Genomic DNA, 16,639 nt, shown 5'->3' with positions numbered 1-16,639 from the left:
AATTATATCTCAAAATGAAAATTTTATTATGAAAATAATACCCAGGTCTCAAATTCCTGGATTCCATTCTCTGGAACCAGGTACTATGTCTTGCCTAGAGAATCAGAGGCAGTTTTATCATTGCTCTTTCTTCCCTGCTGTACAATCCTCAACTGACCTGACCCTCTATGCCATGGACACCAGAAGTATAAAGATGTGGCTCTGGTTCCATATGTCCTTTTTGTTGGCCAGATCGATTATCCTGTGCCATGCCCTGAGAGCCCCTTTCACTTCTGCTCCCCATTCTAATTTAGCAGATGGATCCATGAATATCTTGGACACACAAAGCTCAGAAAACAGTGATGCAAAAGCAAACTACCTGGCTTAAATAAGGAGATAGGCTCAATTATTTTGTTATTCTGAAAATTGTTCAAATTGAATTCATTATCAACATATAACTGATAGTTCATTATCTCGAATAACTGCTGGTTGGCAGACATTTTTAAAGTGCAAAATACATGATTGTGGGTTTTTATCTTTTAAATTGAAAATTATGTTGAAAAATATAGAGCCATCACTTTTGATTTTAATACTTGCCACCTCTCCCTTTTTTCTAGTATTCATATCACAAATATTTATGTCTCGTAGGGAAACAGGTATGCTTGCATTGCAAAATCTTTCTTTTGTTAAATGCTTGCCTATACCAGGTTAGCAGATGTTCTATACCATCACTGATGTTCTATTCATGGTATTGTGGAGGTTTTTGTGGGGAGAAGGAAAAGAGGAAGCAGACTTACTGGACCTACTATTGAATTGTGTTCTACAGATGCTCCTTTACCATGAGACCAAAAAAGAGCTTTAAGAAACGCTACCTGTGTTGGGCGGGGGGGGGGGGGGGGGGGGGGGGGGGGAAAGAGAAGCAAACCAGAATATAGACTTTTATTTTATTTTGTCTGAGAGATAGTGAGCAGAGGAGGGGCAGAGAGGGAGAGAGAGGGAGACAGAGGATGCGAAGTGGGCACTGTGCTGACAAGCACAGAGCCCAACACAGGGCTCAAACCCATCAACTGTGAGCTCATGACCTGAGCCAAAGTCAGACATTTAACTGAGCCATTCAGGCACCACAGGAAACAGATTCTTAACTGTAGAGAACAAACTGAGGGTTACTGGAGGGGTGGTGGGCAGGGGATGAGTTAAATGGGTGATAGTTTAAGAAGGGCACTTGTAGTGATGAAAACTGGGTGTTTTATGTAAGTGATGAATCACTAAATTGTACACCTGAAAATAACAATACACTATAAACTGAAATTTAAATAAAAAAAGAAATCCTACCTGTTCATAATAAAGTATTCTTAAATTTGTCATGGGCCAAGAGGAACTATACATATACTAAATTCATCAAAGAAAATTAGATCTATAAGGAGAAGGAAACAAATATACAGGTACACATATTTATATATATAGATATTTATATATTTTATATTTACATATATTTATATGTATATATTTACATATTTATATACATACACTTCAAAGGAAAAAATCATTCATTTGCTTCATTTCTCAAAACATCTCCAACTGAATGAGGCAGTTTGGATTTTGTTCACTTTTGAGAGTTTGAAGTTATCTGTCTCCCAGATTGGATATCTCAAGCCATGGCTGGTCCTAGGTGGCTCAGAATTATGCATAGCACTTTATTTCTGCCTCCAATTCTATATTGCTTAAGTAAATTTTGCCAGGGTTTTTATTCATGGAATTTTTAGAAAGTAACTCAGAGAAATATTTGATTTCCAACTGAGGAAAACTTTTCCAAGCATAAAAGCAAAGGAGGGAGGCATAAAGGAAATGATTGCTAGCCCTGACTTAAAAAATATTTTGGAGGAGTATTTAATGATATAAGAAACTGTCCATGACTTGCTATATCAAAAAATAAAAGACATGGATATTTAATTTCAATGTGGTAAAATTTGTCTCTGAAATATATATGCATGAGAAATATGCTAAATGCTAAAAGAATTATGGGTGATTTTATTTTCTTCATGTTTTTCTGAATTTTCCAGTTTTCTATATTAAGCAAAACAAAAATATTTTTAAAACAAATTTAACCCAGTCAAAACTGAATGCATTTCATTCTCATACTAAACTCGTTTATGCTTGAGTCATATATTCCTAGAGGTATTTTAGAATACCTGTACTCTAGGTGGTTGAATTCTATTTAACTCAGCAGCAGACCAAAGATAAAACAAGAATTGGTGAGATGATCGAAGGGCAAATTGAGACAAAAACAGTCTAAAATGGAAAGTTCTTCCAGACTTCGAAGAAGTATAATATACAGGTGGATCTAATTTGATCCTGTCACAGAAAGTGAAAAGCACACACAAAAAATTAAAAAAAAAAAAATTTTTTTTCTTAGTTTCCTAGGTCAGCCACCATATTCCTCTGCTGCTACCTAATTTAAAAGTTCAGCCCTCCAGGTCCAGCCCAATACACTACAAATACACCTCCATTATACATTCCCACCCATCTATATGCTGCAGTAGTGATGGCTAATCCTGGTGCCAAAATCTGGCATGTGATTCAGATGTTCTACGTAGATAATTCAAATAGCCAAAAATAGGAATGGTGACTTTCAGAGAAGGGGGAGTTATTTTCTAAGAACCAGGAGATGATTCTGGGCAGGGTAAGTAGAAATATTTGGAGCCTATGGTGTGTTGTGTGTATAGGACAGAGCTCTAAGGAAGATTTGGTGGTTGTGGGAGAAGTCCTTAAACTGGGAAGGCTCTCTGGAATGGGAAGATTCTTTGTCCAAGGATCAAAAAGCTTTCTTAGGAATACTCCTTTGGCTAACCACCCCTTTCGGTGTCATTATGTCTTGCTGGTGACTAAAGGTAAAAATATAAACCCTTAAATGTAGGTATAAAACTCAAAGTTTTGGTTCAAAAAAATGTATTACTAAAAATAAAACTTTTAGAGAAGAGAACTTAAACTGTATGTATAAAAAAGTGCCCGAAGCCAGGGAACAAATAAGTAATTAAGAGGGTTATTAAGCCTGGATCAAATATGGGTTCAGTTGAGTAAGCCTTTGTTCATAATTGCATGATAAAAAAAAAGTTTATCTTATAAAAATGATCTGTATTTTCAAGTTGTCTGACTTTGCTCACTACCACTGCAAGTAATAACAACATTTTGCTTACCAGCCTTTTAGTACCTTTAACTCACCATATTCTCCCATCCTCCCCAATCTGCTCTTTAATCCTTTGCATCCTCCAACCCAGCTCTCTCACCCTTTTATTCAATTTATAAGGTCTTCTACATAGCAGGGGATATGTTAATGTTTAGTTTAAGTTTAAATCCATTGCATCCATTTTACTCCACTGTCCAGTATTTGAGAATGTTCTGGACATTGTTTCTACAGACAGTCCTTGCTTTTCTTTCAAGTAGTGCAGGACTGTAAAAGTGACCATGAAAGCTGAAGCAATAAAAATCTATCCTAAAAATCAATGGGGGGAAATTATGTTTCTCCCGTGACCTCTATTTATTTTTGTCAAAAGTTTAAAAACGCTGTTATAAATACATAGGGAAATGATCAAAAAATAGTAAAACTAGTATTTATTACACCATGACTTAAAACATTAAAAATAGGGCGCCTGGGTGGCTCAGTCGGTTAAGCAGCCGACTTCGGCTCAGGTCATGATCTCGCGGTCTGTGAATTCGAGCCCCGCGTCAGGCTCTGTGCTGACAGCTCAGAGCCTGGAGCCTGTTTCAGATTCTGTGTCTCCCTCTCTCTCTGCCCCTCCCCCGTTCATGCTCTGTCTCTCTCTGTCTCAAAAATAAATGTTTAAAAAAAATTTTTTTTAAAGATTAAAAATATTGTTTCTTTGTCAAAAATGTTATGGGTAATTTGGATAGTGCTTGCCTTCACTATATAACTTACATGAAGTTAGCATCATTTTTATGCTGTGGCAATTGGCATATTCCTTTCTTAGTTTGGATCAGCTTCCAATTTTTTTTTCCTTTGCACTTTCAAATCATAAAATATCTAAGAATTCCTTTAATGTGAAATATTGACAGCATCTTTACTTTGGGATCATCTTCCCCCTTTTCATCACAAGCACTTTTCTCATTTTTGTCCGCAAGTTTATCTTCATTAAGTTCCTCTGGTTGCATATCCAGAGTTGAATGGTGGCCATGTCAACATTTCCTGTGGTCAGCCATTTCTTCTATAGCTCCATTAAAATTGGTTCAAATTTCACCTCTACATTATCACTTTTTATTCTTTTGTTGCACTTTCATCTGTTAACCCATTCCCTCTTACCATCATCCATTGTTGTAAAATGCCACATAGGTGGGAAACAAGGGGGAAACACGGCCTCACGCTTTGCTGTCGGTGTATAAATTGAAGAACAGACACACAGTGACCAATCCACCCACTGACCAACTTTAAAAGAAGTGGCATAATTGGTCACAGATCTTGATGCTGAAAGATCTAACCGTGGTGACTAAAACTTGAACTGCACTTGTTGGAGGACTGACATTATTTAAGCTGTGATAGCTGAAATTTGTGTATACTGGAGACCTACAAACTGAGAACAACTATACTTTCTTTTAGTAGGTAAAAAGTTGTGATATAGATTTTCATAATGCCACAAAGTTGGCCGTGGTCTTCTACTCTGTTGTTCCTGAGTAAATAAGTATAACTAACCATTGTTATTAGGCAATCTCATTTAAAGCTCTAGAAATGAAGCAATGAAGCGTGGTATTAAATGGAAAAAGTAGAGCGGACATGCACCTGATATTATAGTCTTCCTGGTGATGCAGAGCACTTCAAATATTTATATTTTACTTAGAAAATATAGATTTTTCAATCATTACTTGCCTGCTATATTAATCCCTGGGCAGTTCTGAGTATAAATTAAGCATAAAAGTAACTAGAATTTAAAGGATTAGCATATGATTTTCCAATTCCCCATCCTTCATTCACAGAACCTTTTTGCTCATTTCGCTTTCAAACTATTATTTAGTTACCATTTTGTATTTAATGAGCTTCTCACAGTGTGACATCAAATATCTATATAGATCAAGCTCCCTTTTTAAAATCTCCTTGAAAACTCCTCTAATTAATTTTCATCGTATTAAATTTTAAATACTTTCTTTGTGTTAAAATGCACCTGTGTTGGTATTACAACTCTTTCCATCCTAAATAGTTTTACTTCAGTCCAGATGAGGCTATTCTGCAGCTTGACTGGTAACTGTGCCCTTCCTTTGGCCTCAGCTGTAACATGACTTGTTATCCCAGTGTGCCCTTGTTGAATATGGTTATTATTCTTAGGTCCTCTGTAGTGATTCTAGAACAAAAACAAATGTAAAAAGGTAAAGGATATCTTTTTTAAAGCCAGTAACACCAATTCTAAAATTAAAAAAAAAAAAAACAACTCTGACATTCCAAGTTGTCCTGGGGTAAGTCTAAGAAGGCAATATTCAGTCAAACCCAAAAACTGAAAAGGAGGGAAACCCTTTAGCCCAACTTTGTCACACTATACAAAGACTTTAGTAGTTGTGAAATTTTTCTTCAAATTTATTTGATGAATTTGGTATATGACATGCATATGTTTATGGGAAAACCAAAATAGTTTTGGCGAGTGGTGAATATGAAATCATTCTTTGTCACTCGAGAAATTCCCTAACCTAATACCAAACATATTTTCCCAGCAAAATAATATTCAAAACTTCTCTGTTTATTTTCAAATTAAAATCTATTTTGGCAAAGTATTTTTAAGTAAATTGATGAAGTGAGGTGAGTGTAGTACCTAAATACTACCACACTGAGGCATGTGGTGCATTGTTTTGTGACTGCCTTTCAGATCACAACTACTAGTCTTCCTCATCAGCAACAATAGTAGTCTACAAATTAAACTTGCTTGGCCCAGATGGCACTTGATTAGTAGGCATCTCCTTTCCTGTGTGTATGGGTGGTATAAATTTATCGCCAAAAAGAGTCCCACATATTAGAAAGAGAGCACACCCCCTACTTTATGGTTATCATATGTTAGGATAATAGGAGAGAGTCATATGGTCATCTTTTTTCTAGAAACTCCACCTAAACCATAAAAGAGAAATGATCTATGTCCTATTACTTAAAGCACTCAGGCAAGAAGGTCTCTCAATTGTCCTATTCAGGATTGAACAGCCATTACATTGTGATCATTCCCGTTTTGACCAGATGGAGAATAGCTGTAATTCTTAAAGAGTTATAAAAAATCACAAATATAGCATATGCAATACAATGACACTCAGAAGAAAAACACACTCTGGCTAGTCTTGGAAATTAAATCCACTCCAGAATACTAGAAAACAGCTTTCTTATTTAATACGTAATTTGGATATGAACAGCTTTAAAATGAGTCTATGTTAATGACCTCAAGTAAAATTTGACAATTATAAGAAAAAAATGACAAATTTAAAATGTTTTTAACACAATTCTCAGTGATTAAGAAAACAAATTTTTAGCAAGAATATAGATGATATAAACCATGTGACAAATTTAATAAACACATATAGAATCCATTCCCAATAATTAGAGATCGCATATTCTTTTCAAGCCCAACTGAAACATTTACAAAAATTGACTATACACTAGGTCACAAAGCAAGGTTCAAGAAATACTAAAGAGTCCATACATATAGACCATATTTTCGGACTGTAATGGAGTTGTTAGAAATTATTTATAAAAATGGGATTTAAGGAAAACTCACCTGTTTTAAAATTAAAAATATGATTTAAATAAATGAAGGAAATTTTTCAATATTTACAACTAAATGGAAACAAAACTGTTAAAACATATAGAATGTAACATAGTACTGAAGAGGAATTTGTAGTTTTAAATATATTACAAAAGGATAAGGTCTCCAAATTAATGAGCTAAGATTTCAACTCAGATTTGAAAAGGATAAAGTGCAGAAACCAATGAAACAGAAAGCAAAGATACACTCCTCCCTGTGTGTCTTCTTTTTATATTTAATTTCTGCTTTAAGCCTAGATGGTTTTCTCCCATAATAATATAACTCTGATACCAAAACCAGACAAGGACAAAATAAGGAAGGAAGGAAATTATAGGTCTCAGGAATATAGATGTAAATATTAGCAACCTGAATCCAGCTAATAATACATATCATAACCAAAGGAGCTTATCCCAGCAACATAAGGATAATTTAACAATAGAAAATTACTAATTAAAATTGATTATAACTATGGTTAATATAAGAAGAAAGATTACATGCAAAAATTCAACATTCATTAATGACAAAAAACAGCATAGAGCAGACATCTTTAATGTGCTCAACCTTAATTTCAAATCAGTGTGAAGGGAGAAGGGTCAAAAATAGCCAAGGAAATTTGAAGAACGTGAGGAGACATATCCTATCAGACCCAACTGATTCTATATGAACCATTGTGTGGTTTTGGTGAATGAATATAAACCAAAGTACATAGAGCAATTCCATGCACAAATGAAACTTGACATTTGACAGAGGTGGAACATGAACTCACTAGAGAAAAGGTGAACCATCCAAATGGGTACAGTGGCACAATTGGTCTTCCATAGCAGAAAACTAAATCCCAACTTCACATCCTATAAAAAATTATTTCTAGGAGGTTTAAGGCTTACATTTGAAAACAAACTTTAAAACAACTTTTTAAAGAAAATACAAGGTAACGTCTTTATGATCATAGGGCAGAGATGAGTTCTTAAAACTGTATACATATAATTGTGAAAGAAGTTTATGTACAACAAGGATATGATGAAAATAGGAACCAATAAGCTACAAGAAAGGAAGATGTTCATGATGCACTTTAACAAAAGGATTAATATCCAGAATGTGAGAATAAGAGTTTAATTTTTTTAATGGGCATAAATGAACAATTTATAGAATTGCATATATATGTGTGTGTGTGTATATATATGTGTGTGTATATATGTGTGTGTGTGTATATATATGTACACACAGTTCAATTTAATGTGAAATGAGAGAAATGTGAAGTAAAAATTTCATAAGCCCATTATATATTTTTTTAACTAAAAGGTTAATATCAAGGGTTGGTAAGGTTGTAGAGCAATGGGAACTCTCATTCATTGCACATGAGAGTATTTACTAACTTTGAAATAGCATTTAGTAAAACAGAAGGCATATATAAATCCATGGCCCAGAAAATCTATTCCTAGATTTATCATAAACTCTCTAGGGGGTCTAACTATCAAGAAGGTCTAAACATTATAAATATGCCCCCAACTTGAAAGCACCCAATAAATAAATCACAAACATAACTCACTGATAATCCAATAATAACAGGGGATGTTAAAACCCCCACTTACAATGGACAGACCATCTAAGCAAAAAATCAGTAAGGAAAAAAATAGCTTTGAATGACACACCAAACCAGATAGATTTACAAATATATTCAGAACATTTCATCCTAAAGCAGCAGAATACACATTCTTCTTGAGTGCATATGGAACATTCTCCAGAATAGATCACATACTGGGTCACAAATCAGCCCTCAACAGGTACAAAAAGACTGAGATCATACCATGTATATTTTCAGATCACAATGCCATGAAACTTGAAGTCAACCACGAGGAAAAGTGGAAAACCCTCAAATATATGGAGGTCAACATCTTAGTAAAGAAGAATGAAAATTTTAAAAAATACATGGATGCAAATGAAGTGAAAACATGACAGCCCAAACCCTTTGGGATGCATCAAAGGCAGTCTAAGAGAGAAATATATTGTAATTCAGGCCTTTCTCAAGAAGCAAGAAAGGTCCCAAATACACAACCTAACTTTACACCTAAAGGAGCTAGAAAAGGAACAGCAAATAAAGCCTAAAGCCAGGAAAAGAAGGGAAATAATAAAGATTAGAGCAGAAATAAATGATATAGAAACAAAAGAACAGTAGAACAGGCAACAAAACTAAGAGCTGGTTTTTTGAAAGAATTAACAAAATTGATAAACCCCTAGCCAGACTTCTCAAGAAGAAAAGAGGAAGTACCCAAATAGATAATATCACGAATGAAAGAGGAGAGATCACAACCAACATGACAGAAACACAATTATAAGAGAATACATGAAAAATTATATGCCAACAAACTGGACAATCTGGAAGAAATAGCATTCCTAGAAACTCACACACTACCAAAACTGAAACAGGAAAAAATATAAAATTTGAACAGACCCATAACCAGGAAAGAAGTTAAAACTGTAATCAAAACTCTTCCAACAAACAAGAATCCTGGGCCAGATGCCTTCCCAGGAGAATTCTACCAGACACTTAAGAGCTAATACCTATTCTTCTCAAACTGTTCCAAAAACCAAAAACCCTGCTAAAAAGAATTACAGGACAATATCCCTTATGAACATGGAAGCAAAAATTCTCAAGATACTAACAAACTGAATTCAACACTATGTTAAAAGAGTTATTCACCATGATCAAGTGGGATTTATACCTGGACTGCAGGGATGGTTCAATATTCACAAATCAATCAATGCAGTATACCACATTAATAATAAAAAAAAATCATATCCTGTCAATAGATGCAGAAAAACATTTGACACAGTATGGTACTGACACAAAAATAGACACTCAAATCAATGGAACAGAATAGACAACCCAGAAATGGACCCACAGAAGTATGGCCAACTAATCTTTGACAAAGCAAGAAAGACTATCCAATGGAATAAAGACAATCTCTTCAGTAAATGGAGCTGGGAAAACTGGACAGAGACATGCAGAAAAATGAACTCGGACCACTTTCTTACACCATACACAAAAATAAAATAGATGAAAGACCTAAATGTAAGACAGGAAGCCATCAAAATCCTCGAGGAGAAAGCAGGCAAAAACCTCTTTGGCCTTGGCCACAGCAACTTCTTACTCAACATGTCTCCAGAGGCAAGGGAAGCAGAAGAAAAAATGAACTACTGGGACCTCATCAAAATAAAAAGCTTGTGCACAATGAAGGAAACAGCAAAACTAAAAGGCAACTGACAGAATGGGAGAAATTTGCAAACAACATATTACATAAAGGGCTAGTATCCAAAATCTGTAGAGAACTTCTCAAATTCAACACCCAAAAAACAAATAATCCAGTGAAGAAATGGGCAAAAGACATAGACACTTCTCCAAAGAAGACATCCAGAGGGCCAACCGACACATGAAAAAATGCTCAACATCACTCATCATCCAGGAAATAAAAATCAAAACCACAATCAAAACAGTATGGAGGTTCCTCAAAAAATTAAAATTAGAACTACCCTATGACCCAGCAATTGCAGTACTAGGTATTTAACCAAGGGATACAGATGTGCTGTTTCAAAGGGACATTTGCACCCCAATGTTTATAGCAGTGCTGTAAACAATAGCCAAAGTATGGAAAGAACTCAAATGTCCATTGATGGATAAATGGGTAAAGAAGATGTGTGTGTGTGTGTGTGTACACACACACACACACACACACACACAAAGGAGTATTACTCGGCAATCAAAAAGAATGAAATCTTGCATTTGCAACTACATGGAGGGAACTGGAGGGTATTATGCTAAGTGAAATTAGAGAATGACAAAAATCCTATGACTTCACTCATATGAAGACTTTAAGAGACAAAACCGATGAGCATAAGGGAAGGGAAACACAAATAATATAAAAACGGAGGGGGACAAAACAGAAGAAACTCATAAATATGGAGGACAAACTGAGGGTTACGGGAGGGATTGTGGGAGGGGGGATGGGCTAAATGGGTAAGGGGCACTAAGGAATCTACTCCTGAAATCATTGTTGCACTATATGCTAACTAACTTGGATGTACACTAAAAAAATTTTTTTTTATTTTGACAAACTACACAGTCCTTTCTTGATAAAAACCCTCAACAAAGTAGAGATAAATGGAACATACCTCAACGTTATAAAGACCGTATATGAAAGGCCCACAGCTAATATCATCCTCAATAGGGAAACACTTAGAGCCTTTCCTCTATGGTAAGAAAAAGACAAGGATGTCCATTCTCACCATTACTATTTAACATAGTATGAGAAGTCTTAACCTCAGCAATCAGACAACAAAAAGAAATAAAAGGAATCCAAATCTTCAAGGAAGAAGTCAAACTTTCAGTCTCACAGATGACATGATACTGTATGCAGAAAAGCCAAAAGACTCCACCAAAAAAATTCTAGAAGTAATACATGAATTCAGCAAAGCTACAGGATATAAGATCAATATGGATGTATCTGTTGCATTTCTATACATCAATAATGAAGCAGCAAAAAAAAAATCAGGGAATCAATCTCATTTTCAATTGCACCAAAAACAATAAGATACATGAACTATTGGGACTTCATCAAGATAAGCCTCTGTAGAGCAAAGGAAACAATCAACAAAACTAAAAGCCTACAGAATGAGAGAAGATACTTACAAATGACATATCTGATAAAGGGTTAGTGTCCAAAATCTATGTAGAACTTATCAAACTCAACACCCAAAAAACAACCCAGTTAAGAAAGACAAGAATAGACACTTTTCCAAAGAAGACATCCAGATGACTAACAGACACATGAAAAGATGTTCAACATCACTCATCATCAGGGAAAAATAAAACTACAATGAGGTATCACCTCAGCCATAGAATGGCTAAAATTAACAACACAGGAAACAACAAATGTTGATGCTGATATGCAGAGTAAGGGGAACTCTCTTTCTCTGCTGTTAGGGACACAAACAGGTACAGCCACTCTGGAGAACAGTATGGAGGTTCCTCAAGAAACTAAAAATAGAACTACCCTGTAATCCAGCAATTGCGCTATTAAGTATTTACCCACAGGATACAATAATACGGATTCAAAGGGGTACATGTTCCCCAATGTTCAGCATTATCAACATTAGCCAAATTATGGAGAGAGCCCAAATATCCACCAAGTGATGGATGGATAAAGAAGATGTGGTATATTACATACAATGGAATATTAGCTGTCCAAAATAATGAAATCTTGCCTTTTGCAATGACATGGATGGAGCTAGAATGTGTTATGCTAAGCAAAATAAGTCAGGCAGAGAAAGACAAATACCATATGATTTTACTTAAATGTGGAATTTAAGAAACAAAACAGATGAGCTTATGGGAAGGGGGTGCTAGAGAAGAGAGGAAACTACAAGAGTCTCTTAATGTTAGAGAACTGAGGGTTGCCCGAAGGAAGTGGGTGGGAGATGGGCTAGATGGGTGATGGGTACTAAGGAGGGCACTGGTGATGAGCACTGGGTATTGTATATAAGTGATGAATCACTGAATTCTACTTCTGAAACCAATATTGCACTGTATGTTAACTGATGAAAATTTAAATTAAAAAAAAGGAAAATTCACACATGTCTAGGAGAAATGTGCAAGAATGTCCATTGCAATATTGTAACAAAGCAAGTTAATTCTCCATCAACAAAATGAAGAATCAATATATTGTGGATTTATCTATAATAGAATACCATAGTGCAGTTAAAATGAATAAATCAAGTGTCAAAAATATTGGGGAGAAAAGTAGACTGTAGATTGATACATAATGATTTGCATGAAATTTCAAAGTATATAAAATATTATATACTGTTCCTGAATCTGTGTGTGTGTGTGTGTATGTATATATATCTGTATATAGATATACATGGCAAAACAAAATCATGTATGGGAATGATAACATAAAAATTAGAATAGTGATTACTTTGGTGGAGGAGGGGAAAATGGGATTAGGGTATGATAAAAAGGGAGCTTTAGTTTTATCTGTAATATCTCAACTTCTTTTTAAAAGATTTAATAGGAGTGCCTGGGCAACTCAGTTAAGCATCCAACTGTTGGTTTTGGCTCAGGTCCTGATCTCATAGTTTGTGGGATCAATCCCCCACATTGGGCTCATGCTGACAGCACGGAGCCTGCTTAGGATTCTCTCTCTCCCTCTCTCTCTCTGCCCCTCCCCCACTCACATGCACACTGTCTCCCTCTCAAAACATATAAACTTTAAAAAAATAAAAAATAAAAATTAAATATGGCAAAATGTAGTTGGTCACATAGATGTAATATTCTTTGTTCTTTTTTTATTTGCTTAAAATGTAATTTTTAAGAAGGAAGTTAGTATTCTTTTAAATACAAAAGCACGATGGGCACTTGCATTCGAAGAGGAGAAGGCAGAATAAGATGAGAAAGTTACCGTTCAGGTCTCTACCATAGTCTGGTGCTGAGGTGCTAACATGATCCATGCTTGGAAAAGGTGAGACTTCCCACATTTGGACTGAGACAAATGAGCTACAGTCCCCAGTGCTAGGCAGGGAGAGAGAGAAATTACCATGACTTTTTCCTCCACCTTCTTTCTTGCCTTGTTGCCTCAGTTCTCTCTCCTTTCATCTCTTCTCTCTCCTTCACTAGTGTGGCACAGAAACCACAGATGCCTAACCTTATGGAAGGAATGTAGCTAACCATATAGCTCTGTCTCTGCCATCCCCAGCAGTAGACTTCCTCCAGGCATTGGGGAACTTCCATTAATTAGAGGAAATCAAAATTCTAGGATATGAACAATCATATACTAGGAATTTTCCTCTGGTTTGAGGCATTAGGCAGTTAATAGAAATTCAAGCATGTATAAAAGTTCTACCAAAGCTATGTGGCCAAAAAATTATAATTGAGCCTTAAAGGAGAAGAGAAAATTGTATTAGCATTTGTCAACTTGTGTTAAGCCCCTAAATATTTAAATTATATTCAATAAAATTGTTTAACTTTTATATTCTTTTTTTTAACTTGTTTTATTTTTTATTCTTCTAAATTTACATCCAAATTAGTTAGCATATAGTGCAACAATGATTTCAGGAGTAGATTCCTTAGTGCCCCTTACCCATTTAGCCCATCCCCCCTCCCACAACCCCTCCCGTAACCCTCAGTTCTCCATATTTATGAGTCTCTTCTGTTTTGTCCCCCTCCCTGTTTTTATATTATTTTTGGTTCCCTTCCCTTATGTTCATCGGTTTTGTCTCTTAAAGTCCTCATATGAGTGAAGTCATAGGATTTTTGTCATTCTCTAATTTCACTTAGCATAATACCCTCTGGTTCCATCCACATAGTTGCAAATGGCAAGATTTCATTCTTTTTGATTGCCAAGTAATACTCCATTGTCTATATATATCACTTTATCCATTCACCAATCAATGGACATTTGGGCTCTTTCCATACCTTGACTATTGTTGATAGCACTGCTATAAACATGGGGGTGCATGTGTCCCTTCGAAACAGCACACCTGTATCCCTTGGATAAATGCCTAGTAGTGCAATTGCTGGGCCATAGGGTAGTTCTATTTTTAGTTTTTTGAGGAACCTCCACACTGTTTTCCAGAGGGGCTACACCAGTTTGCATTCCCATAACTCTTATATTCCTAATCATATCCCTATATTCATTATTTCAAATATAGTGATAGTTTCTAATATATTGGATTATTCTCTATGAACAGTATTCTTATATAAATGCAGATGCTGTTTATGATGGGTTCAGAAATCCTAACTATATGTAAAAATATTGAAGTTTTAAGTATTAAATTTTCTAAGGCAGTATATACATAATTTAAGAATTCTCTTATTTGAATTGTGTTTTTAATATGGTAAAAATTCAAACAATCCAAATAGATAAAATGTTAAAGGTAATTCTCTTTCCCATGAGTCCCTTCCCCAGAGGCAGCCATTTTCAAATTTTCTATGTTTCTCTGAGATACTCTATATATGGACAAATAGGCACCAAAAAGAATTGTTTTAAAAGTATTTCAAAATGTCCGTATTCTTAGAACATTCGGTTTTTTTGTTTGAGGCCAAACCTGTAGTCCAGAATCTTCAGACTTGGGGCCAGACACAATATAAGTAAAACCCAATCATAAGAGCAAGATTTCAAAACAGCCATGATAAAAATGATAGAAATGTTATAATGTTTATTAAACTTTTTATAGTGGGGCGTCTGGGTGGCTCACTCTGTTGAACATCCTACTTTGGCTCAGGTCATGATCTCATGGTTCATAGGCTCTGTGCTGACAACTCAGAGCCTACAGCCTGCTTCTGATTCTGTGTCTCCCTCTCTCTTTCTCTGTCCCCTCCCCCCCACCCCACTCATGCTCTGTCACTCTCTCAAATAAAAACATTTTTAAAAAAAATTTTTTAAATCAGGAGAGAACAGTGTCAGTGCAATAAATTTGAAGACTTGAGTCTGGTCCCAGTTAGACATAAACAATTAAGTGACATATATAAATAGCTTTTGTTATGAAATATCATGTAAGGACACCAAAATATTTGGGTAATTATTTTGTCCAAAATGGAATGTAATCTTTAAAAAAACTGATTATACAAAAGCATATCTGAATAATTGCTTTCTTCATCAGCCTAAAATTTAGCCAGTTCTGAAATACTATTAATTTGTTTAGCTACCTTTGCTAAAATGTATAAGTAACAAAAAGTTTGGGACAAAAATCTCAATAAAGAATATATGATGTGGGTGTGGGATGGGTTAAACAAGTGATGGGGATTAAGGAGGGCACTTGTTGTGATGACTATCAGCTGTTGTATGAAAGTGTTGAATCATGGGGCACCTGGGTGGCTCAGTTGGTTAAGCATCAGCTTTGGTGTAGGTCATGATCTCACTGTTCCCAAGTTTGAGTCTTGCATCAGGCTCTGTGCTGACAGCTCAGAGCCTAGAGCCTGTTTCAGATTCTGTGTCTCACTCTTTCTGCCCTTCCCCACTCACACTCTGTCTCTCTCTCTCTCTTTCTCTCTCTCTCTCAAAATTAAAAATTTTTTAAAAGTGTTCAATCACTGTATTGTACATCTAAAACTAATATCTCACTGTATGTTAACTAACTAGAATTTAAATAAAAACTTTTTAAAAATAACAAATTTTTAATTAGAAAAAATATATGATGTCACAGAGTATATATAGTTCAATTAGCTTGTTATTAAAAAAAAATGTAATGTTTATTTATTTTTGAGAGAGACAGAGACAGAATGAGAGTGGGTTAGGGCAGAGAGGGAGGGAGACAAGGAATCCAAAGAAAGCTCCAGGTTCCGAGCTGTCAGCACAAAGCCTGACCCAGGGCTTGAACTCATGAGCTATGAGATCATGACCTGAGCTGAAGTCAGACACTCAACTGACTGAGCCACCCAGGCACCCCTAGCTCGTTACTTTTTAACCCAACATATTTGGTATTTCCCATGGGAGGATTTTCATATATTTTTTTTTAAATCTGTATTTGAGATCAGTTTGTAAGAGAAATATCACCTTTGTCTTTTAGGCTCTTCTAACATATAGGAGTGACCCAATCATGAGAAAAATGTTGAATCATCTGTATTTCTATATCATGCCTGTGTTTAACGTTGATGGATACCACTTCAGCTGGACCAGTGTAAGTCGCTTTGCCTATCCAATTGAAAAGAGAAATGGAATAAATAGAAAACAGTCATAGAAGAGGAAGGAAGCTTGGTAGGCAGACAGCGTAATGATTCCAGAACTACAAAAGGGACCTCCACTCCCTCTCCCATCATAGAAACAACTTTCTGTTTGTATGTTTGTCTGTGCATAAGATTTCACGTAAGTAAAGATTTCTCCTTCCAA

The 16,639-nt window shown here is 35.4% G+C and overlaps 1 protein-coding gene across 4 annotated transcripts in view; it reads left to right on the top strand.

Annotated features, from left to right (window-relative positions):
- CPA6 (carboxypeptidase A6) overlaps nucleotides 1-16,639 on the top strand; it is a 521,176-nt gene that overhangs the window by 458,280 nt on the left and 46,257 nt on the right. For all 4 annotated transcript variants that reach the window (XM_019822757.3, XM_003999869.6, XM_045049859.1 and 1 more), the window contains one exon: nucleotides 16,320-16,430. In XM_019822757.3, the coding sequence (XP_019678316.2) occupies nucleotides 16,320-16,430 (111 nt within the window). The remainder of the gene's footprint in view (nucleotides 1-16,319; nucleotides 16,431-16,639) is intronic.

Source organism: Felis catus, chromosome F2, assembly GCF_018350175.1.
Source record: "Felis catus isolate Fca126 chromosome F2, F.catus_Fca126_mat1.0, whole genome shotgun sequence".
Lineage (NCBI taxonomy): Eukaryota > Metazoa > Chordata > Mammalia > Carnivora > Felidae > Felis > Felis catus.
Note: the sequence above shows the minus strand (reverse complement) of the source record. Positions and strands in the feature narration are given on the sequence as shown.